This window comes from Manacus candei, unplaced genomic scaffold (assembly GCF_025592945.1).
Source record: "Manacus candei isolate 608988 ecotype Guabito, Panama unplaced genomic scaffold, ASM2559294v1 h1tg000050l, whole genome shotgun sequence".
NCBI lineage: Eukaryota > Metazoa > Chordata > Aves > Passeriformes > Pipridae > Manacus > Manacus candei.
This window is the reverse complement of record NW_026138098.1, coordinates 36,938,529-36,962,735: the sequence shown is the minus strand read 5'-3', so window position 1 is coordinate 36,962,735 and position 24,207 is coordinate 36,938,529. Positions and strand designations below refer to the sequence as shown.

Sequence of the window (24,207 nt, the reverse complement as noted above, 5' to 3'; positions counted from 1 at the left end):
AACCCCAGAGAGATCAGTGTCCACGGCAGGGGAGCAAGAGCGGCGGCTCTCGCATACGTGGCACGGAGTGGCTCTGCTTTTATTTATTTCTGCTACGAAGGCTAAAGGAAAACAGACTTTGTGAGACCACAGCTGCAACCTGAGCCGAGCTCAGCGGGGCCGGCGCAGAAATCAGAGCGGGGACCACATCAGCTCGCGGTGAAAGACCACAGATAAGATAAAAAGTCAACTTTCAGCAGCAAGTGGAGCAAAAACTGAAGCTGCAGCCCTGAGGAGAGCGGAGTGCCCCGAGGCTGCAGCCGGGTGATGCTGGTGCACCGCAGGAGCGCAGAGCACCTGTACGGACACAAGAGGCTGGAAAATTCCCCCTGGGGCTTTGAGTGAGTCCTGAGAGGTGAGAACCGAGCGCTTATTTATTTGTTTAAGCGAGTACTGGGGGGACACCCCCTCAGGGGGGATTAACCCTTTCCCAGCCGCCTGCACCGTGTCACAGCCGTGTGACAGCACCCGCTGGCCCCGGCAAGAAAAGGGAATAAAAAGCCTGGCTCGTCTCCCAAATGCAGCGAAGAGGAAGAAGACAGGTGAGAACCAACTCCTGTACGAGATAAAAAAGCATTATTAGGCACAAGCGCCGCTAAGCCAGCTCATTAATTCAAAACGCTTATTATTCAAGAGCAACCGTCTCCCAGTTAAACTCCTTAATGGGCTTCAATTAGGAAAAAAAAAAAAAAAAAAAGGAAACACGTGCTTGAGACGCTTGAGATAGAAAGTGCTGACTTTGATCTTGTGATTTTGAATTCAACAGCCGGGCCAGATAGAAACAGCATTTTAGCACAACCGGCCCATCCGCCGGGCACACCTGTGGGGCTGCACACGCGGGGCTCCCGCCGCCCCAAACCCCGGGGGAAACCAGCCCTGCCTGTCCCCCCGCCCAACCATCACAGCCCGGGGACAAAGAGGAGGATGACGCACAACTGCGGCCCCTCGGGGGATGCAAACTCCGAACGCGGGGCCGGCGGGCACAGCTGCGCGGGGAGACACGGGGGCAAAGGCACGGGAGCCTCAGAGGTGCTTTTTGCCCCAGCATAAAGCTTTGGAGAAGTCTTTGTACTTGTACTTTGCACAAGTGTTGTGTGAAGTTCAGACTGGAAGGCTGCTCAGCCTGGGGGGTGTCTTTGCCAGAGGTCTGCAAAGAGGCAGGTGGCACAGGTCGGAGGAGGGAGGACTGGGCTCCTGCTGGCTCTCCCAGGAGTGACTGACTGAAGTTAAGGAGATGTTTCCTCACTTCACTCAAAAGCTCATAGGACCTGTAAACCCCTGGTCTGAAGATTCAGCAGATGCCAAGAGTTTATACCCCGGTTTGAGGGGAAATGGGACCAGTGCTTTGAAGACAAGGTGGCTAAACAAACAAACCACTTCAGGCTCAGGAAGTCCCTGGCCACCAACTGGTTTTGGTTACAGGCTGCTCTTGCGTGTGCATCCCCTGTTCTTACTCATCCCTGAGCAGTCACCTCCAGCCACAGAGGCAGGACACCCATTGCCACAAGCCCCAAACCCAAACGGCCGCACAGTTACGCAGATGCACACTCAAAACTCTCCTGCTTATACTTTAAGGTTTTACAGCAACACACTGAGCTAAAAAAAACCACCAAACACAAAACCAACCCCCCAAAGCAAGCAGGCAGCAATGGCCAATTCAATTCTTCTCTCTCAGGTTTCCCTTCCACCTCCTTGTCCAGACATCTCAGCCTTGCCTGTCCCTCTCCTCTTGCCTTCCCATTCTCCCTGCAGTTAAGCCAGGCTTGCTTTGTCTGAAGGACTTCAACTTTTGGGAAAGTCAGAAGGCATTAATCAAATGCTCTGTTGTGCAACTCTTTCCATCATCAAGCTGCATCTGGTCCCCAGGGTCTCTTAATTCTTCATTAAGAAAGTGCTCCATGTGGAAAGAGGCGAGAGAGGACTTGGGCAGCACTTCACAAGCTTTGCTGAACACGATTATGCACGGCCTGAAATGAGCCACTCCAGCCCCACAAACAGATGAGCAAACGTGCCAAACACCAGTGCTTTTGTCAAAAGGGACAGAGACAAGTAGCAGTGGGGCCACTTCTGCCATGAGTCATCATCTTCCTGGCAGCCTGACAGGGACAGATCACCCAAGGCTGCAGGTACAGAGCATCAAACAGAGAGCAGGGAGGAAAGTCTGACCTGCCCTGACTGTTCTGGGGCTGAAACCACGCAGGACAGAGCAGCTCTCGTGCAATTGCTGCAGGAAGTGGGCTGGTCTGTGAACAGCTCAGCCAGAAGTGGGCTGGTCTGTGAACAGCTCAGCCAGAGACATGCACCAGATGACCTGGGCACGGTGTTCCATCCCAGAAAGGTCATGACCTTTTGTTAGAGAAACGCTCTTCAAAGGGAGGACAAGTGTTGAAGTGAGAACATCAGGTTGCAGCCACTGGTATGTCAAACCCACAACTTGAACATCTCGACATCAACAGAATTTTTGGACGGTGCTTCCTGGCCAGCTCATGCCCCAGCGTTTACATGAAGGTGCAGTTACTGGCAGAGGGTCCCAAACTGCTCTCAGAAAATTGTCTTGTGCTTAACAGATCCCAAACTGATTTCCTTTCCCAGCTGTATTGCTTAACTCCCTGTTCACAGAATCACAGAATATGCTGAGTTGGAAGGGACCCACAAGGATCATCAAGCCCAAGCCTTATCCCTGCCCAGGACCCACATCATGTGCCTGAGAGTATCAATGGCCAGTGCAAGTGACTCCAGGGCACATCCACCTCCTCATGCCACCTCTTCCCACCTCCTCTGGCAAGACTCAGTGGAATGACCACCTTGGGGGGTGCACATGCATGAGGTTGTGTTCACCCATCCACCTCCTGGTGTTGGGAAATGTGTCAAATCCTTAAAAAACAAGTCCTACCTTCCCAGAGGAGCCTGGAGTCCTGCTGTTGCACTGCTCTGAACCAAAGGAATTAAAATTTCCCACTTCAGAGTTTTCTGGCTACGAGGACAGGGAATAAGAGGGATGAGGATGAAGGGAGAGGGAAAATCTCTGCTAAGCACACAACTCGAGCAAGCAACCCATCTAAGCTCCTGATCACAAGCTGGGACCTTCACCTCTTCACCAAATACCTGGCCTTCCAGATATTGGTCAAGAGATATTTTGCCAAAGCTCAGGTTTTTATCAAACAGGCAGAGTTTTATCCTACGTGAACATGAAAGTTTGGTAGATCTGATCTGAGTCCCCTAAAATAAGATCTCCAGATCTTGCCTGCAATGTCAGTTTGTCAGATGGAGCTGGGGAGATGAAGGAGGCAAAGTGTGCTCCTTGCAGCATCTTTCTTTTTCACTTCAGCCTTCAGGGGAAGCCAGAGCATTCCCTGGAGTGCTGCTGCACAGAGCCAACCAGAAAAGGGTATTTGGGCTTCACCCTGAGGTGCCATCAGAAGTCAAATGGTGAGAGAAAGATGAAAGCATGTCAAGAAATCCTTTTCACTCAAGGAAAGCAACCTGTACAGCACCAGTTGCCACCCCCCTATGCTCCACAGGAGGAGGTGAGGAATTCATCCCAGAGACAGGCAGCAAGCAGCAGCTCTCCAGGTTCCTGAAGCAAGGCACAAACACAAGCTGTGAGCTCTTGTGCAAAGCTCTTCCTTCCCTTCAACACAACAGCTAAATTGAGAGCCAAGAGGATGGACAACCTGGGGTAAAAATAACCCCAGCCTGGCAGAAGCACCTCCCTGTTTTGCTTTTTATTATTAGCCTGCATTTCTCAGTTCAGTGGTTCCCAGCTGCTTCCAGCCCTTTCCCCTTCCAACAGGGCTGCAGTTTATCCCAGAAACCATCAAATCCTCAGCCCTCAGCTGCAGGTTGGTTTGCACCAGTAGCCCACCTGTAGGTCAGGTCTGAGCAACACTGAACCTTCAGATTCTCAGAACCCACTGTGTATCCTTCCCTGTACCTCCAGATTTCAGGCAGAGTTGTGAAAAAGCCACGTCCTTTCCAAGTGCTAACACTCAGAGAAGGGCAAGAACTCTCCTTTTTGCTGGGGTGTGCATGTTATCAGTCCACTTTCCCTGCTGGGTGATCTTAACACGAGCTCTTCCCCAGCCTCCAACGCAAATCCCAAGGTTTCCCTGAGCTGCCTGCAGTCCTAACCACGGTCTGCAGCTCTCAGCCATCCCGTTTCCATAGTTTCAAACACTTTCAAAGCCAAGGATCCCCAAGCCAACCTCTCAAACGCATCTCCCGCCTAAACTCAGCCCTCCAGATGCCTCTCAGCCACCTCTCATCAGCTGTTTCATACCAGCCCTGCAAAACCTCAGCAAATCTGTCTAAACATGTGCCATCACCCCTCTTCTCACAAGTTCCATGCCTCCACCCACGAGGTTTCTCTCTCTCCCATTACCAAATCCTGCTTTACATTAAAGACTTCGCCGCCTCGGCCCTGAAACTCATTAATTTCCACTTGAAATGTTCATTTGTGCCTGGGTTTCCATTACAGGAGCCTGCCCGGTTTCTTCTGCCATTTTCCTTCTAGCACAACAACCTTCTGGAGGACGGGGCAGCCCTGATCTCTCTGTTCCCCCCCAGCTCCTCAAATTCCTTAATCCAAATTCCCAACCCAGCTGCTTTCAGCCTCCTCATCTTCCAAACCCCACATAACATCACCACTACGAACTGCTCCCTCAAAGGCCAGAAAGAAAAGGAGAGCCTTTAGCAGCCTGAATCACACAAAGGGCATTTTAAAGGACAAACTTCAGCCTCTAAAACATCCCCTTTTAACAACTTCAGACTCCTCCCTGAACGGAGGATGCCCCAGGAACAGGAACAGGGAGTAATGTGCCACCTTTTTCTCACCATCTTGGCGATGGGACATGAAGTTGTGAAGCACAAGAGCCCTCAAAAAGCAAAAAATACACCTCACTAAACCCTTTTCCTACATCAGGACAGCCCAGAGAGAAACATTTGCAGCTGGAAGCCGTAGCCCAGCAGTTAATTAACAAGTTGTTGGTTTTTTTTATTCAGGCTGCTCATCACAAGTCAAGCCCATGTGCTCATCGTTCCCATTAGGCTGGAGAAACTCATCCAGCACAACAGCAGCTCAACAAGGCAAACACATCTGCTGAACCTGCACATCCCTGAGGTTTTCAGAGCTTTTTTTTTAAAAAAAAAAAAAGCAACCCAAAAGCTTTTCTCCTTCAGAATAAAGCTTGGTGTACCAATAAAAAAAAAAAAAAAGAAAAAGAAATAAGAAGCAGGCAGAAAATAATTATCTGTCCTATTTTGCAACGGAGAGAGCAGTGGCTGAGAAGTTTGAAGGCACAGAAGAAAAGTGGAGAATGAGAAGAAACACACGGAAAAATAATGGAACAGCATTAAAAAAAGCCCAACCAGAAAAAGTCTCAAAGCACAGGCAGCAAAAGGCAGAAAAACCCAAAAAACAAGTGTGGGGTTTTATTCTATGAGGACCATCAGTTCAAAATAAATGGATTTTCTCATCTGCCCAGCACAGGATTGTACAGAAAAAAAAGGAGCAGAATAACCAAGGACAGATGAGGAAAGATGGGGTTTGAGAAGATGCCAAAGAATAAGGTGGAGAAGGAGCCAAAGAGGCCGTAGCAAGTAATTCATATTCTGGGTTTGAGAAGACACTGATCCAGCTCTTTGTTTGACCTGCCCTCCCTTTGTATCTCAACCTGGAGGGATGGTTTGTGGGGCTTTGTTTCTGGTCTGTCCCTCCTGAGGGTCTGTCAGTCTGTCTGTCTGTCTGTCAGCTCCTACTGCACCCACAGACACCATCACCCCTCCGTGGCACCAGGCAGAGATTCCTCAGGGAATCTGCCAGGCTAACAGGGGAACATCCTCCCTGGTGGACACCAGCACCCATCTCAGGGCCAAAACACCAACCAACTGCAGAAAAAGGTGGTTCAAAAGTCTGCCACCAACAGAACCCCTGCTTAGAAGAGTGGAATTTAGAACTCTGGCTGCAGCTTTAAAAAAAGATACAATTAATTATTAACCAACCTCCTTGGCTGCCTAAAAAGGGACCTGAATACACCGAGCTGCAGATGCCAGAGGCAGGGAAAGCTCAGCCAGGCCCCCACACTGGAGGGGTGGTCAGAGGACACGGGAAGTGGTGCAGGGGATGGAGCACAGTCACCACCCTGGGGAGCACAGTCACCTCCCTGGGCACCAGAGCACTTGTACAGGCACCTGTAAGTGGGAAAAAAAAATGAGCATTTTTGTCCAGAAGCTCCTTGTAGCTGCCAAGGGCTGCAGCACGGGACTTGGAGGGCAGGTCAAGCATCACCACTGCCATAGGGCTTTCCACCTGTCTCCAGACCAGAACCCTTCATATACAGAGAGCCATATATTTATACAAGCTACTCAACATGCTGAAGGCTGTTCAGACAACTTTCCTTAAAGCTTCCCGTCCTTCCTGGACATCTTCTCACTCTATTTTCACTTTCTGGATGCAAAACAAGCTCACCCCAACAAAAGGAAGGTGCATTAACAGCTTGGGTGGAACCACCTTCTGTTCTAAAAAGATGGTGTCACCTGTGTCACTCACCTGCCAAGCCCTCCACCCCCCCAGAGCACCAAAACTGCCATTTCTCAAACCACCAAAGAGCAGAACAGGCCACAGCACCAAACCTCTACTCCAATCTGCATGTTTTTTGGGGATGCACAGCCAAATGTGACACAGGGCTGATTCTAACACCAGTGGGAAGGCAGGAGGAATAACCACAGTTACCCAAAGTCACCTGTGGGTGCAGAAGAACTCCCTGGTTCCTTGCCACGGGTCTCACATTCCTAGAGGCTCTGGGGGTAACCCTACACACCAGGGGAACACCACCTAGGATTTAAGTGCCAGCTTAAAGTCTAGTTTGCAAACAGCAGCCAGAAGAACCCCCAAATTACACACCTGATGTGTGTGCTGAGCACGGACTCGAGGATCTCAAAGGGCTTTTCCAACCTTAACGACTCCATGATTCTATAGGGAAAATGCATCTCCTGGCCTTGAGCACTTCCAGGGATCCAGGGGCAGCCACAGCTTCTCTGGGCAACCTGTGCCAGGGCCTCCCCACCCTCACAGGGAAGGATTTCTTCCCAGCATCCCCTCTAACCCTGCCCCTGGCAGTGGGAAACCATTCCCCCTTGTCCTGTCCCTCCAGGCCCTTGGAAACAGTCTCGCTCCACGGTTTTTGTCAGCTCCCTTTAGGCACTGGAAGGGTTTGAGATCCCTGCACCCAATCTGCACTTCCACTGCCTGCACTCTGTTAAAGCCTCTGAACACAAAAGGGTTTGAAGCTGCAGTTCCCTTAAAATCCCTGGAGGCACAAGGAGCACCCTTGGCTCCGACCATCACGCTCAGAATTTCATGCCTTACAAGCAGAACATTCCAGCTGACTGTTTCCCATACTCAAAGCACTTCAATAAAACACCCACACAGTGACAAGAATGAGACTTTAATCAGTTTTAAGTGGAGTTTTAACACTAAGAGATAAAGGGTTGTTAAACACAATAACAAACGGACATCTGATTTGTATGAGGCATTATCCTGTACATGTCATACTTGGTTTTTGTGTATTCTCAGTTACACACAGAGCCACTGTTGCACAGCACAATAGTATTTGAAGAGGCTGAATCAGAGTAAGGCTGCTTAACAGACTGATTTTTTTTTTTTTTGTTTTTCTTTTAGTATCTATATATATATATGCTATATGAAAACAGACTGGAAATCTGAACCGGCAGAGAAAGGCAGCTCTGCCAAACGCTGCAGTTGGAGCCCCTTTTAGTGCACAGTCCCACCCCATCCATCTGCATGCACGACACTTCCTAACAGCATTTCAAAGGTGAACGAGGCACTTCGTGGCAACCACAGGCATCGTTAACATATTGCACACATTTGCTAGGACTAAACATGGAACTTGCACACCAGCATCCCGGGTTTTTTGATCGTTACAAAGGGGTTTTTTTGTGGGGTTTGTTGTTTTTGGTTTTTTTTGGAATGATGCTGAGTGTAAACTCCACCTGGGTTTACAACGTGTGCCCCGAGGGGAAATGTGGGTGTGAGTTCTGCAGCTGCCCTGCAGCAGCTGTGGCCAAGGTTTGGAGCTGGGGCTGCCAATGAGCAGGGGATGCCTTCAGGGCCTTACAGTAAGCTCTTACCAAAGTGATGCCTTCAAGTAGTTTCAGACATGTAAGCTGTTGCACATCCAAAAAGATCGGAGCGTACAAGTCCAGAAACTCAAGGAAAGATTACCTACAGAATGCAGTTCAAGCTAATTATGAATACTGTCATAAATAAAGTTTTAATAAGGACTCAAAAACCTTTCAGTCATAGTAATTCTTGTCAACTTCTATGGGGGTGGTAACTGAAATAAAGTATAGGAGAGTATGTATAATATATATTTATATATATAATATATATATATATAATGCCATTTTTCCATTTCCAATGACTACACCATAAAATGTAAGCAAGGCTTCTCAAAGACATCGAAACATTCAAAAAAAAAAAAAAAATCAAAAAAAAATCAAAACCCTCATTCCAACCTTCACATTCCAAAGGAAAAATAACAGTGCAAAAGCCCATCGCGCCATGATTTCCCATCCCTCAGGTTCCAGGCTGGAACCACACTGATCCCACCTTTGTTATCCAAAGCGGGACACGCAGCAGTGTCAATATCCAAATACTTTTAAAGCATCAACAGTTTTTGTTTATTTAGCCAACACAACTTTCAACTGTTATAAACCAGACAAGGTGAAACGTGATTGGAAGGGTAAGAGTTCAATATTCATGTCCCAAGGGAACCACCTCCTGCTCGTCATAGCACTGGGAATAACGAGTGCTGGAACCAGCAATCTTGATCCATTAAGCTATTAAAGTCTAATTAAACCTCTAAGTCAGAAAGCATTTACCAGCTTTGTTAGAAGTTAGAATCATGAATCTGATGAGCAAAACTGACCAACTGATACCAGACAAGAAAAAAAAAAAAAAAGCCCTTTATACCTTTGTTTACCAACAGTAATTACTGGAAGCCCTGCCTTGTCTCGTTCCAATTCCAACCATTAATGCTGTTGTACAGATTCCATAAGTAATTCCAGGTGAGAACACAGCTCATGAACTTCACTGTCAGCACCAGTAAGTTAATGGGGGGTGGGGGGAATGAGTTATATGCTAAAAAAAGCATCCATTTGGGCTCAGCTCTTCACGATGTACTTAAGAGGGAACAATTTGGGCAGCTGCTTCACCTTTGGATGCCACAGCACTTGCACTCTGAAGTCACCTGCAGTCTGGGCATGACAATTAACACACCAAAAGGGAATCTCAAGCCCTACCCTTGGCTAATATCCCTACAAACAGATAACACAACACTGTCAGTTAGTGTACAAAACTAATTTGCTGGGGTTTTTTTTCACAGCAAGCAATTTATTTGGGACAAGTTCTGCTTTTTATTCTCCATTTGCAGCACAGAGAATTCACTGCAACACTGGTTTCCTCTCTATCGTGTGTAAGGTCTGCTTTTCAAACGTTGTAGGTACTGAGCATTCAAGTAAAATTCCCTAACAGTTACTGACTTCTTTTTTTTTTTCTTCTTTTTTAAAAAGTGTGCAAAACTGCAAAACTCATTGTATTAGAATGTGTAAGGTCAAAGGGGTGGAACGGCTGACAGAGGTTTGATTGAATAAATGCATCAGAAACCTTCAAAACAAACACTAACCTGGAGAATCTCCAATGACATTTCCTGTGCACCATTACAAAATATTTTTATATTCATGAGGAAATAAAAAAAAAAAAAAAAAAAAGCTTGCAAGGCAGCACATGAAGTATTCACAGCAGGAATATGATTGAAAAACTACTAATATAAATGTAAGATGTTGACTGATGTCTGCACTAAGAGCATCTGACTTTTAGCACTGGCCTTGATTACACAGGAGATGGAGCAGCCATTACAATTCAGGAAAAAAAAAAAAAAAAGAAAACAACCCAATAAATCATTGTCAAATTCTGTAACCATTTGTTTTCAAGCTCCTATTTTCGTTGATAGCCTCCACATTTGTATGGTTAAGTCATTGTTGCTGTGTTTCCTTTTTTTTTCATATTTTTTTGTGTGACCCCAAGAATTGGTCTCCCTTCCTGGCGCGGGTCTCGCGAGTGCGGGGAAGGTTCACTCCTGTCCCCCCCGGTACAGAATCACAGAATCACTCCCCTCTAGCTGCCTTTTCTAGCACCATTACACTGAAAAAGAAAGATGAGAATGCACGAAGGACAAGCAGTGACAGCGGCGGCTCCTCCATTGTCCCGGATGGCCTGGGGCAGCATGCTAAGGAAAGGTGCATGGAACAGCCGGACACGGGGCGGAGGCCACGCTCCCTCCCGAGCACTCCTCTCCAGCCCCCAGCCAAAAGACATGCATTAGAATGTAGGAAAACCTTCCAGAAACATCTCTTAGCCAACTGCAGACTTTTCTGTTGCCACACGAGTGCAAAAAAAGGGGCAGGATGTGAACCTGTAATTTTTTTTTGTCGTCGCTGTTGTCGGTTTCGGGTTTGGAACTTGGCTTGGTGACAGAACACAAAAGGAAAAATTCCTACGCATACACATTAGGTCTGTCTCCACTTTTATAAAACTGGAATAAAATGGGAAAGTGCCATGTTTATAGTTCCTAATTGAAGTTTTAATGTCCTTTTGACACAAAAAGGTATATACATATAAGAGCTACGTAACCTTCCTTTTTTCCCCCCGACTGGACAAGTGTCAAACCCTGTAGATTCGTAGGGCAAAACAAGATTGGTCAGGAAAGAATTGTTCCTATAACTGGTAATCTGACACTATGTCCTTTTGCCATTTAGAAAGGTCCTTTTTTTTTTTTTTTGTTTTCAGTTTATTCAAGTTTGTCTCTCTTCATGGTTGGTGGGGTTTTTTTTGTATGGTTTTTTTTTTTTTTTATCTCCGATAAAAAAAATATTCAGACTTTTGTAATCTGCGTATGCTGATCTTCATCAAAAGGTTCATTCTCTGGATCAGAGTCAGTGGTGTCAGAGTATCTATAATGATCAGGTTCATTGTCACTAACATCTGGTGTTACAGAAGTTGAACTGCTAGCCTCTGGGTTTGATGGCTCTTCTACTGTTTTTGTGAAAAATAGCTTCACCTGGGGAAGGAAAAAACAACATTTAAATAGGAAACCTGGACTTGAACCGAGCACAGGTAACAAAGCAATTTGTAACAGCTACACTGAATCACACGAGTGTTCCCCTCTCTCCAGAGACATTTTCCAGCTTCTCCCTGCCACAACAGACAAAATAAAGCCCTGGCCCAGCAGCAGGATTTTCCAGCCCCATTGTGCCTGCCTGCAGCAGTCACTGGAGCTCCTGAGTTGTAGCAGCAGGACACACCATCACAGCAGGCCAAGCTTTGCAATCCTCCTGCCTTCCAGAGCTCTGGGATTGTGGTAAGACTGCACAGGAACGAATAAAACACTCTCTAATGGGTGACTGGTGAGTCAAAAGTCTGATCCAAGCAACGTTCCAACAAGCAGCTCTGACCATTACCTTCAAACCAGCACTGCCAGGGTCTGGCTGATATTTTCTGAGCAAGGTAGAAAATGCTCAAGTTCTTACAAATGCCTTTCCCATGTTTAAAACACTGCTGGCAATGGCTTGTATTCCCCAAGGCTTAACTCCCAGGTTAAGGTATTCCCAGGCTCACAGAAGAGCTGGGGTAGGAAGGCACCTCTGGAGATCACCCAGTCCCACTGCCCTGCCCAGAGGAGCAGGTGGCACAGGAACATGTCCAGGTGGGTCTGGAATGTCTCCAGAGAGGGAGACTCCACCATCCCCATGGGCAGCTGTTCCAGTGCTCTGCCACCCTCAACACAAAGAAGTTCTTCCTCATGAGGAGGTGGAACCTCTTTGTGTTTTAGTTTATGGCTGTTGCTCCTCATCCTGTCGCTGGGCACCACCAAAAAGAGTCTGGAACAATCTTCTTGGCACCTGCCTTGGGGATATTTGTGTGGATTAATGAGATCTCCTCTCAGTTTTCTCTCCTCTAGACTGAACAGGCCCAGCTCCCACAGTCTCTCCTCATAAGACATGCTCCAGACCCCTCATCATCCCTGTGGCCCCTCTGCTTCCCACAAAACAGGCAAATCAAGTCAGGAATTAGTGTGTCAGGCTCAGAGCTCGTGCAACGCAGCTGCTACAGGGAAGATGCCACCTGGGTCACTGGCTCTCCTGCTACTCGTCTCTAATGGCTTTGAGAAACACCTGAAACAACCTGAAGGCTTTAATCCCAGTTCTCAACATCTATCAGCTTCCCAGAAAGCAGATAAACATCCAAAGCAAAGAACTTTGCTAAGTGGTGGCAACACCAACACAGGGACTAAATCTCTACCCAGCAGTTTCACACGGTCCCTCCACGAGGCAAGACAGACAAATCAGAGCAAGTCATGCAGCTTTTCAGCTTTGTTCAGACAGAATATATACTGACCTTGAAGTTTGGAGAGAAATATCTGTTGGCTTTGTCTTTATTTGCTTTGTCTAGATCGTTTTTTGTTAATGTAAGGATTAAATATTCCTTATCATTATCTGAGCGCTCTGTACTGAAAATACCATCAAGTTCCTGATCTGCAACTAGACTTCCATTTTCTACTTTGTCTGAATTTTCATCCAGTCCTATGAAGAATGTATTTACCCAAAAGTGAAACATTTTGTCCTGGGGGAGGAAGAACACAAAAAACAAGCTTGCTTTAGTATTCACTAGTGGCACATTCATTAGACTAATATCATCATCATCATCTGGTCAGAAACAAATAGGTAATAACAGACAAAACTTGTTTGGACAACAGTACATCATTGGTTACATTGCATGCAAAGACATTTTCACCAAATCTCCTGCACAACACACAAAACTCTGCATTAATCAAGCTCAGTTTTAAGCAATCAAGCTTTCACAAGTCACTCCTTATCGAAAATTGGGTTTACACCTACAATAAAAGCGGATGACAAGAAATTAAATAAGTCTTAAACTTGCAATCACAAGGCATAAACAGATTTTGTTTGCTTCACACCTTGCCAAGCAATTGCCAAACCTAACAGACAACACGAGTAAACCAGCTCAGGTGAGTTAAACACTGATAATACAGAACAGTCTACCCCCCAACAGAAAGCTTTCCTTTATTTTTATACAGAAATAGCTGTAATTGAGCAAAACCACCCTACAAACCCAGGACTCCTTTAGCAGTGGATTCATTATTGCTTTCCTGAGGTGGTTCCTACCAGTCAGACCTTTGCTGACCAGTACTAAGAGAAGTCAGACTCAGTGTCTGCTGCCCTTCTGCTCAGCAGGAGGTTTTTAAGGAGGAGCTGAGGCAGGGATAGTTGAGGTATATCCAGCTTAAGAAGAACTTCACAGATGACCAACAGGTACAAGTTTGGTTACCCACTCTGACACTGCCACAGCTATACCTGCACAAAGAGGCAAACCATCAGTGTCTCAGTGATTTTAAAGGCTGGAGAACCAGCTGATATTGGCCAGAGCATCACACACTCCCCACTCGGACTGGCAGGGGAGCATCTCTCTCCCTGTGTGCTCAACAGGTTTTGTTCTTGGCTGGACAAGCTCTGGGGGTGATACACCCAGGAATTTCCCCTCAACAGCTCCATAGGATGCACTGAATGCCCCTGGTTTAGCTCTCCATCTCTTGCCCTTCTGCCAGTCAAGAGCTGACGTTTCCAAGATCAGCTGTGGTTGGCAGGTTGGTCCTGCCTCACACATGAAGCATTTCTCCTTCTGAAGCTGAACTGTATTTACTTGCTCCTCACAAAGGAACTCTGCCATTTGACTCTGATTTGAGTTTTCAAGCAAAAGATCCAAACTGCAAATAAATGACCAGTCTCCCCACAATGGTCAGTATTGCTGCATCCCTGCTGAATCTGCTGCTCCATTCCAGAACCTTAACTTACATTCACCTGCCTCAGAAATCAATAAAAACAAGTACACAAATCCTGGACATTCAGAAGTGTCTGATCAACCAACTTCTACCTGCCTGCCTTCTCTACCAAAGGTCAGCAGACCCATTTCCAGTGTTTCAGGTAAAGCCCACAAAAACCCTTCCAGCTTGTGTGCATTTCTGTGAGCGCCCGAGAGACTCTCAGCCTGTAACAAAGGGCAATGGCAGAGACAGAAGTCAAATAATTCAGGTAGAAACACTGCTGGAAGTTAAGAAGTTACCCACTTCACCACAGGCCTCTCCAGCACCTTTGGGAATCAAGCTGATCTGCCAAATTTACATGCTGTAATCACAGTTGTGTTGGAAGCCTTTTTTCTGGGAACACTTTTGCCACTGGTGCAGGTCCTCAGTGCCACCTGTGTCACCTCCAGTGTGCAGCACACGGATGGGAAGTGGCTCAAAACAGTGGAAGGAAGCAGTGCCAAAGAAAACCAGGCCCCTGGATGTGAAGCAATGCCAGCAGAAGGCACGGGCTTGTCATGCCTCACCTTCAACTCCAGCACGGGGGGCAGAACCAGGAAGGATTTACTTGGCATTTGAGGGCCTGCCTGAACAAGCAACTGCAGGGACTCAGCTCCACAGACAGAGGCTGGGGAAGACAAGACAGATGACAAACTTCTTGCTAGACAGCTTTTAATCTGTTTTCCTTGGGATAAATTTCCAGAGGTCTTCAGGGACTCAAACTAAACAATACAACTCAGCTGAGCTGGTCATTTTTCCTTTTATCTCCCTCCAGCTTTGTAAAGCATTGGGTTATTTTCCTTTCTTTCCCACTACAGTAACTTAATTAGCTTAATAACTGAGTTCACAGGTCCTGGAACATGGTACAGCCACTCAAATTGAGGGAAGACTTGGTCAGGTTTTTTGGAATTAGCTCCTATGGGTGATAACAGTGTCACTGTTTGCACTGAATAAACCTTCTTATTCAAAGTGAGGATTCAGCTAAAGCATCAGACTCCAAGATATTTCATGCAAGACAACGAAGAAAGATGATGTAATATGGGCCAAAGATAGGAATTTTTAAAAATCAAGGCATGAACTGAATTTGGGCTTTATATAGCAAATCAAAATACCAGACCAAGTGCTCACATAAGACAATTTAATGAATAGGCTTCTGAAAAAGAGTATTGGAGACTGTTTTTCAATGTGTTTTGCTTCACTTCCAGTTACATCACAGACATCTGTCTTAAAAAAAAAAAAAAAATCGCAGTTGTACTTCTTCCATAACCAAATCTGTACCATAAAATCTACCAAAAAAAGCTGATTTAATCTCCCTATTTTGACACACAGGACTACTCCTACCTCGTGCAGCTTCTCAGCTCTCACTGACAGAAAAACATTCTTCACTCCAGAGCTGGGACCTGTCTCTAACTGCAGGCTGAGATCCAACCCAAGATCATTTAAGCCATCAGTTAGGAGTTCCTATCTCCTCCTGAGAGTTTACTTTGCAGAGAGATCTACAGGCCCTTCCAGTCACTCTGCAGCAAACCAAGGGGTTTGGAGATGCTGTCCAAGACATGGAGATCCTGTTTTAGCCTGTTCCAGGCTGGCCTCAGCCTTCCCACAGTCATGGCTGAGGGAACTTCTTGTACCATTTTCAGATCAACAGTTCAAGTCTTCTGACATTTTCAGAGTTCATTCTTCAGTGTTTGCCAAACAGCAACTGCCCAAAAGCCTCCTTGAACTATGAAGCAGAACTTCTCATCTCCAGACTGGAGAGCTGAAACACAACTGCTCTAACAATGCTGTCAGCCCTGCCCACGCTGGAGACTGGCACTAAAACACCACTGACTCCTACAAAGTAAACCCACAGCAGCATTTCCCTCTCATCTGTACTGGGAGGACTCCTGAGAAAGGTCTCCTTCACCCCCAGGCTCTGGAGGCAGGAAGATTAGGAGATCTTCTGTATTATTTTTAAACAGACTCTCATTGAACCAAGTGATCTAAGGATACTCTGAAATACTTAAAAATTATCATGTCAGCATCAATAACTGGAAGAAAAAAGGCTCTGCATAGATACATGGAAGCAAACCTAGAGAGACTGTGGCAGCAGCCTGAGATGGAAGAACAGTCAAGCTACAAAGCAGGACAACAAAAAGCCACGCTCAAAAAAAAATCCCCCAGATTGCTAAATTCTATCCATCAGAAATTCATACACAATAACTGTACTGGAGCCCCAAGCCATTTTGTTCTCATGTGGGCATGCATTTCATTCTTGAAAGGAAGTAGCTACATCACACTGAAGAAATGGTCTGAGAATAAAGTAAACAACTTGATTAGACAAGAAAAGACCAAAAGCTCTGGACTTCCTAACTGATGCCAGGTGGCAGAGACTGTGGAAGAGCTGAAAGAGGGAAACTTTTCCAAAGCAGTCACCCCCTTACCAACAATCCTTTGGCTGAGGTCAGCCCTCAACAGCCACCAAAATTAACTTTTGCCATTAAAAGGCAGGACGTGTGGCTGTTTTAAGTTTCACACTGTCTCTGCAACACTAGGTGCTTAAGGTCCCTTGGCTGTTCCAGTTAGATTTGGTTTCTGCATAATAATTTATCCAAAAAGAGCTTGATCAAACTTCAGGAGGACCCTCCCAACTAGAGAGCTCTGCAGGTAATGCTGCTGCTCTCCAAAGGATTAAGAACTATGGAAGCAAGTAATGCTGAGGGAATCTGGGGCACTTCAGCTGAGGTCTGTGTTGTCAAACACCAGCCCAGGCCCAGCAGGAGGACACAGAAGTTTTCTTTCTCTCCAGAGGCTGAGACACAGCCATTCCCCAGCCTGAGGCTCAGAATGGATCAGGAATAACACTTTTAATCGATCTTATTAGTTTTTTTATTATATTAAAGTTAAAATGCAGACTGGTAAATATGGGATGTCTTTTAAGACTTGCACAGCTACCCATAAATCTGCTAACAGAAAACCTGGGAAGGACAAGAACCAGAGACAGGCAACAGACTTGGAATTCCACCTTTCATAAACCTGGTGACTAAGCCAGAACCTCTGGAAGATAAGATCCTGTTACTCCTAATTATACTGCTCCTCATGAATCAGGTGATCCCTGCACAGAGGTGAGCTTTGGAACACAAGTCTCCCCACTGGAAGGCCCTCACTTTGGGGGTTTTGAGTAAAAGCTGTGTAGTCAGTTGATCTAGAAAAGGAACAGGCAGAGAAGTGAAACACTTGGACAGAGAAATGTGTACAACTTTGAGCCAAGGTAGGTTTTTCTGTCACCAATATTCACCTTTGCCCTGTTCCCACCTTTTCATGTAACAAGCTGTCAAAGGACCATGTGGAAGGATCTGCTCCTGCCTGTGTTTCCAGCAGAGCTGAGAGAGGTGATCTTACCAGAACTGGGGAACATCTCACACCTACTTCCTTCTAGCCTCCATTGGTACTGAAAGTTGAGGCAATCAGATACTCAGTTCAACAGATATTTGATTGTCAAGGTGGTTTCTTTACTGTCTGGTGAAGGGTTTCTATCTCAAAAAAGTCTGCAGGTGTGAAAAGAAGAGCTTTCACCACTTCTTGACCCTAACAGGTCAAGAACACTGAGAAAAGGAGCACCTCTGCATTACCTGTAACCCACAGAACCCAAACAGTCCTGGTGCTTGGTAAGAATACACAAAAAGAAAAAAAAATACATCAACCAGCTCCTCAGAAACTACAAAGGGACTCTTAAGAAATGAAACCACAATCTTTGACACTGCAATGAAAGTTTGGCCCAGTAACACTCCTGCTGTGGGGTTCTGAGGCTTTACATGCTCTTGAAGACCAAATTTACACAGCAGAAATGGTGTGTGCTCACCAGGAGCTCCAGTTTCTGCTGTCACTGGATCTCAGTGCTCTCTCCAGGGGTAAAACAAACACAGGAGTGTGTTCCTGAGGCCACAGGGCCCAGATCCAGCTGCTGACCCGCACACTGGGATTTCTGGGGTGGGCAGGGCAGCACAATGCTCCCTATAGTGTCTGTTTGCAATCCCTGTGCTACTGGAGATGGTAAAACCCCAGCAAATTCACAGTCCAGATAGGACAGAGTGCAGATAAAACAGGGCCTTGTCTCAGATGTTTGGGTTTTGTATTATCTCCTCCCTGCATCCCTCATGTCTAGCCCACAGTACCAATCTGGGTGCTCCTGTTCCCAAAAGTGGCTGCTCTGTGTTGTTGTTTGAAATGCCAATAATCTTAATGCTGACTCGAAAGCAGAATTTCTACTTTTAAAAAGTTGTGTTTTACAGACACTGTGTTGCATATAGCTGCACTGACCAACTAAAACGTCTCATTAAACAGAAAACAGTCCCACCGAGAAACAGTTTCAAAACTTTTGCAGACATCAGCACACAGATTAAACTTGTTAACAACACCTGGTACCTGAACAAACACACAAAACAGTGTGCATGTGTATTTACACACAGTTACTAGGTACAACCTGCATGCTCAGTTTTAAGAGACTGATCACTGATGTTTTGTCTCCCAATCCACTCCAGGATTTCTTATTTTTAGACCCTGCCTGTATACAGAACTCACTCACTGGATGCTCTCAAGTTTTAGAACCTCCATTAAACCATGAGTAACTACTGATGAAGAATTTTAAGCAAGTATACAAAGGCAGCCTTTAATCAACATGGTCTCATCCTCACCTTTCACTCTGGCAGATGCAAACTGGTACCACAAGCACCAGAACTAATGAACCCCAGAGAGGAGCCATTCAGCTTTAAGAACTTGGTTTCAAAATAAGTTCTAGATTTAATTTCTTTCCACAGCTGATAAAATCCTCAGTGCTGAGTGAATTCTCTGAAGTGGAGGCATTGCAGCCAGGAACAGAGAGGTGGCTGAAGAGACTGCAGAGATACTTTTACCGAGTGCGTAGGAACTTAATTATCTCAGAAATTCAACTACATCTGACAGATGGGTAGGAATCAGCCAACAGCACAGACAGGATCTTCTGTGCCTGCTCAAAACCTTAGGAAAATTTAGTGAAGAAAACAGCTGGAGTTAACTTGCTCAGTATGCAAGTCTATTTTTAGGCTGAGAATGTTTCTTCCTCAATTAGATTACTCACTACTACCCAAACGACTGCAATACATATCCAGGATCATTTTTATCCAACCTTTGTACTTAATCTCACCAGCTCTCCAAACACCCAGCTTTCCTTCGGTGGTGGATCCGCTCCTTGGGAAAACTCGAAGGACTAAAGAATCAAAGAACTAAACACTGTGATTACACACCCCTGAAGAAGAACCAGAGTACCAGCCCTGCATCAGGCTCGACACCATTTTCCAGAAAAAGCAAGGAAACCAACCTTTTTCAACATCTTGTTCTGTTTGTGGAAGAATTCCACTTTGATATCACCGCACACGGGCAGAGGTTGAGGGAATTCAAAGTACATGTACTTGTCTTCACGTCTCGAGGGTCCTGAAGGGGAGGTGAATATCTTTACCTTGAGCTGGTACACCACAAACTGAGGATCTGCATGGCAAAACAGAGAGTCACTTTGTAAGAAATGCCTCCAAAGTGTCAAAAAGCACAATATTAGCAGCAGAACCATGATATTTTCAAAGTTAAATAAATATCTTTTAAGTGTTAAGCACCACAGGGCATCAAACTTTTCTAGAGGCTACTGCAAACAACAGATTTCTGTCCTTCATGGCAATACTTTTAGGCAACCAGAGCTCCTAGGAAGTCGTTGTTTTCAATATAGTAAGAAATAACTACATGAAGTGACAACTATTTGATGTTCTTTGTGTGCTGCATCACATGGATCTGAGGGGTTTTATTCTCTCTCATCTCTTCTTCCAATTGTAGAGTGGGTGGTCATGTCAGCACAAACTTCTACTCTTACACAAATGCAACTGTTAAACAAACAAAACAAAGGATAGAATCGAACATGAAGATACAAAACCAACCAGCACCGACTTGGTCCTGTATATATCACCAGTACCAAAGAAGTGCCACAGCAGAACTCCCAAATTAAATCTGCAGGGGTAACAGGGACATTATGAGAGGCTTTTAGTGCAGTCCAAGCAGGGTTTCTGTGGCAACTGCCAGACACCCCTGCAGAGCTGTGGGAATCCCTATGGAGCACATCCACATTATCCTGCTGAACGGCCCAGCTGTGAAACTGTTGCAGACTTGGAGAGTCATGGAATGGTTTGGGTTGGAAGGGACCTAAAAGGTCATCCAGCTCCACCCCCTGCCATGGGCAGGATCACCTCCCACTAGCCCAGGTTGCTCCAAGCCCTGTCCAACCTGGCCTTGGACACTTCCAGGGATCCAGGGGTAGCCACAGCTTCTCTGGGCAACCTGTGCCAGGGCCTCCCATCCTTCCAGGGAAGAATTTCATCCATATTTCCAACCTAAGTTTCCCCTCTGCTAGTGTCAAGTCCTTCCCCCTTGTCCTATCACCACAGTTCCTGATAAGAGTCTTCCTCTGGCTTCCCTGCAGCCCCTTCAGGTCCTGGAAGGTGCTGTGAGGTCTCTACCCAGTATTCTCTTCTCCAGGCTCGAACTGCCCCAACTCTCTCACCTTATCTCCCTCAAATCCTCAGAGCTGTGAAACCCTGACATCCTTTCATTTTGCCTGAGAGGCACAACCCTTCTTGGTCAGTGACTTTAGAACAGCACAATGATAACCAGGAAGTCAGATTTGAAGATACTGTGCTCAGTGTAAAATTCCTCCCATCGCAGTCGATAATGCAGCTAAAGAAACAACACAGCCCACGGGTTTGACGTTCTGAAAAATCACTGAAAACTCCAGAGAAACTTAAAATATTGCAGCAGACAAAGATGCTGAAGTTGATAGTTCATCTGCCTTCTCAGGTGCTTAGCAAATCTGTTGTTCATCCCATGAAAACAGCACACCCAGAGCCTGCCATGGACACCCAAGTCAATGCTCACACGAGTGATTCAGACTTGTAGCTTCATTTGGCAAGTACAGCACAGTTTATCCAAAACATTAAATAAGTGGTAATTGCAGAAATCTGTAACCTCCACACCTCTCCCCTAGAGGCAGAGGTTTTTTGGCAGAGGCTCCTCCCTTCCTCCTCCTCAGCCCAGCCTGACAAGTTGCTCGATTGTTTCTTCTGTGTGTTACGTGTTCAGGTAGTGTCTCACAACAATATTAACAGGGCCCATTTTAATCAAAGCCACAGGAGGCACTGGAATTAATTACACATTGCTGTAATCCCCATAGCAAAACCACCAGAAAGATTTTTTCCACCACCAAAAAAATGAGCACGCAGCACTAGGCAGTTACTGCCCTGTCACGCAGCCCACAGGACAGCAGAGTTTGTATTTATATTACAGAGCTTCAAGAAATCTGCTGTTCCTCCCTAACACAGTGTACCAGCAGATCAGGTTAATCATTTACAGGTGTATTCCAGGCTTTAGAAGCCTCCACATAAAGAAAAGTTTATTCCAGAGTTAATTAGATATTTACCCAGTTGAACTGATTCATTTATTTTTTTAAACATCATGGGGAGAATGATGTTGTTGCATTTGAAGCCAACACGCCATTAAGCAAATGTTTTGCAGCAATTCATGTTTCCCAAGAGTTGCTGTATTTTAAAAAAAGGAGGCTTTTTATAAAAGTAAGGAGCAAATATTGAAATATAAATATATTGGATGGTGGGGTCACCATCCCTGGGCGTGTTCAAGGAACGTGGCACTCGGTGCTCTGCTCTGGTTGACAAGGTGGTGATGGGTCAGAGGTTGGACTCCATGGTCTTGGAGGTCTTTTCCAACCTAACTGACTCTGTATATGGCATCACTGATCTTCAAACCATCAAACACTCCCCAGTTTCAAACTGCAGTAAAACAATCCCGAGTCCCTCCCAGACCTCGAGTTACCCCACCTGGGAGGATCCCAGTGGACAGACCACACTAACCCAGCAGATTTTGGAAGGTGAGGGGTGTAAGTGTGACCTTCTCCATGGAGGTGTGCAGCTCTTGGTGCCATCACCACGCCCAAGGCCCACGTTTCCCACCGGGGGCCGGGTACTTACTGCAAGTTCCGCTGCTGAACATGGGAATTGTTTCAAACATCATCTTGTGGAACAGCAGTGCCACTGGTCTGTAATCCAGGTGATTCTTTAACAGGTAGCTATAGTAGTACACGTAGCGTCTCTGACTGGGAATTGTCACTCCCTAAACAGAGGGAAAACAAGCGTCAGAAACTGTGATCGTTCATCAGCATCACTGAGAGAGCTCCTGCCCTGCTCCTCAGATACCCCTGAGGGCAAAGGGACCACCAAGGAACAGGGGAATCATCAGCAACCAGTCTCCAGCAACAAGCAGGGCACTGGTTTTCCAGTAACTTTAGTACATCCTAAAGGGCTGGAGCCCTTCTGCTCTGAGGGAAGGCTGGGAGAATTGGAATTGTTCAGACTGGACAAGAGAAGGCTCTGAGGTCACCTAACTGTGGTCTTGCAGGATCTGAAGGGAGACGACAGGAAGGATGGAGAGAGACTACTGACAAGGGCCTGGGGTGACAGGACAAGGGGAATGGCTTCCCACTGACCAGAGAGTGGGATTAGACTGGATATTGGGAAGGAATCCTGCCCTGGGAGGGTGGGGAGGCCCTGGCACAGGTTGCCCAGAGAAGCTGTGGCTGCCCCTGGATCCCTGGGAGTGTCCAAGGCCAGGCTGGATGGGGTTGGAACTTAGACGAGCTTCAAGGTTCTTTCCAACCCAAACCATTCCACGATTCTGTGCTCTCCCAACATCCACCCCCAGTAATGAGGAAAAGAAGGCAGATTTTTCCCATATCTTAAAAACAAACCCTGCAGACATCCTGAGGGTCATGCTCCTGCTTTTTTTGGAGGGGGCAGTGTGAGGTGTTAAGCAGGAGGTGCCTTGAACATACTCTAATTTTTAAGCACCACTAGAGGAATTACATTTTGACAGCAGTTTAAGTCAAAAGATTCTGATGTTTACTAATATCACGGTACTCAGGACAGATGTTGCCTTCTAACGTTCCTCTGAAATGTTTTCCCCCAAAAAAGCTGGGAAGTTTCATTACAATAGGCCCTACAGCCCAAAGTGTGCAATGAAAGACTTCAGTTGTTACAACTCTAAAGCAAATATTTGCTTTGAGAGCATATAATCTACAAATGTTTTCATTACTGATTTTCAGTCAGCTTAAAGCTTCGAGTAAGGGAACAGTTTTAAAGCTCTTACAGCTAACATTTTCAAGCAAAAGTGAGAAAGATGAAAAATTATTTCATTTCCCAGAAAATGCCTTACATTTATAATAACCTGTATTACATACAACAGCATCAGTAAGTAAATTTTCTGATTAAAGCTGGGTGGGATTACAATAAATAAAAATAAGCAAAAGGTTTTCATACATGAGTCTGTGAGCATTTTGGTCACAAAACCTACCCCAAGCTATTTCTACAAGCTCTTAAGTTTCACCTGCTTCACCTCACAGCAGCCATAAGCTTAGAGTGGCCAGAGTACTTTCAATTTAGCAAATCTCTATTCTGCACACATGAAAATAGTCACTTCCTGCCATTATTAAAAAAAAAATGTTGATAATTATGCCTCCTTATCACTTCAGCTGCTTCTAGATTACACAAAAGACCTTTCCCTGCAGCACTTGTACAATGACCTTCCTAAGCCTTCTACATTGCCCGTGGTTTTGGCTCAGATGTCCTCAGCAGTTATCACACCCACTTCTTAAGGGAGCTTTCACCCTTGCTTTCCTGGGCTCTGAGCACAGCTCAGGCTCAGAGCAGAGCAGCAGAGTTTGCCAACACTGCCAAGCAGAAGAAAACCAGGCAGGTCAGGAGAAGACAAACCTCTCTGCTCACTGCTCCCTCCTGTCCTGAAGGACGTGTCCTACAGAGAAACCCCAGCACCCCACCAGAACAACCAAGGCTGGGACCAGAGCCAAGGGAGCACAGTCACGTTCACAGTGCTTGTCAATCCCAAAGCAAATCCAACAAGGCAGTTTTAGCCCTCCAGCCAAAGAGATTTACTCCCTGGAGACACAGCCTTTCCTGTTAAGACACCCCAAGAACCAGGCACACTGAAGCAAAACTCAGAGTTCTCCATTTCCAAAGGTCTGAATTCCAAGTAGAACATTTTCATAACGAGCTAATAATATTCCGAGAGTTACAATCAACCCCTGCTCACTTTTACTCCAGGAGAATAAGGACAGGGAAGTAGTTCAAGT

The 24,207-nt window shown here is 45.9% G+C and overlaps 1 protein-coding gene and 1 long non-coding RNA gene across 2 annotated transcripts in view; both read right to left on the bottom strand.

Moving 5' to 3' along the window:
• The window catches only part of LOC127476635 (uncharacterized), a 94,690-nt gene that overhangs the window by 36,279 nt on the left and 34,204 nt on the right, over positions 1 to 24,207 (bottom strand). The window lies entirely within an intron of this gene.
• Positions 10,884 to 24,207, bottom strand: part of PTEN (phosphatase and tensin homolog) — a 44,373-nt gene continuing 31,049 nt past the window's right edge. Inside the window, exons 6-9 of the mRNA XM_051799734.1 lie at positions 22,034 to 22,175; positions 19,333 to 19,499; positions 12,515 to 12,739; positions 10,884 to 11,177 (exon numbers count right to left, since the gene is read on the bottom strand). Coding sequence (XP_051655694.1) covers positions 10,992 to 11,177; positions 12,515 to 12,739; positions 19,333 to 19,499; positions 22,034 to 22,175 — 720 coding nt within the window. The 3' untranslated portion in view covers positions 10,884 to 10,991. The remainder of the gene's footprint in view (positions 11,178 to 12,514; positions 12,740 to 19,332; positions 19,500 to 22,033; positions 22,176 to 24,207) is intronic.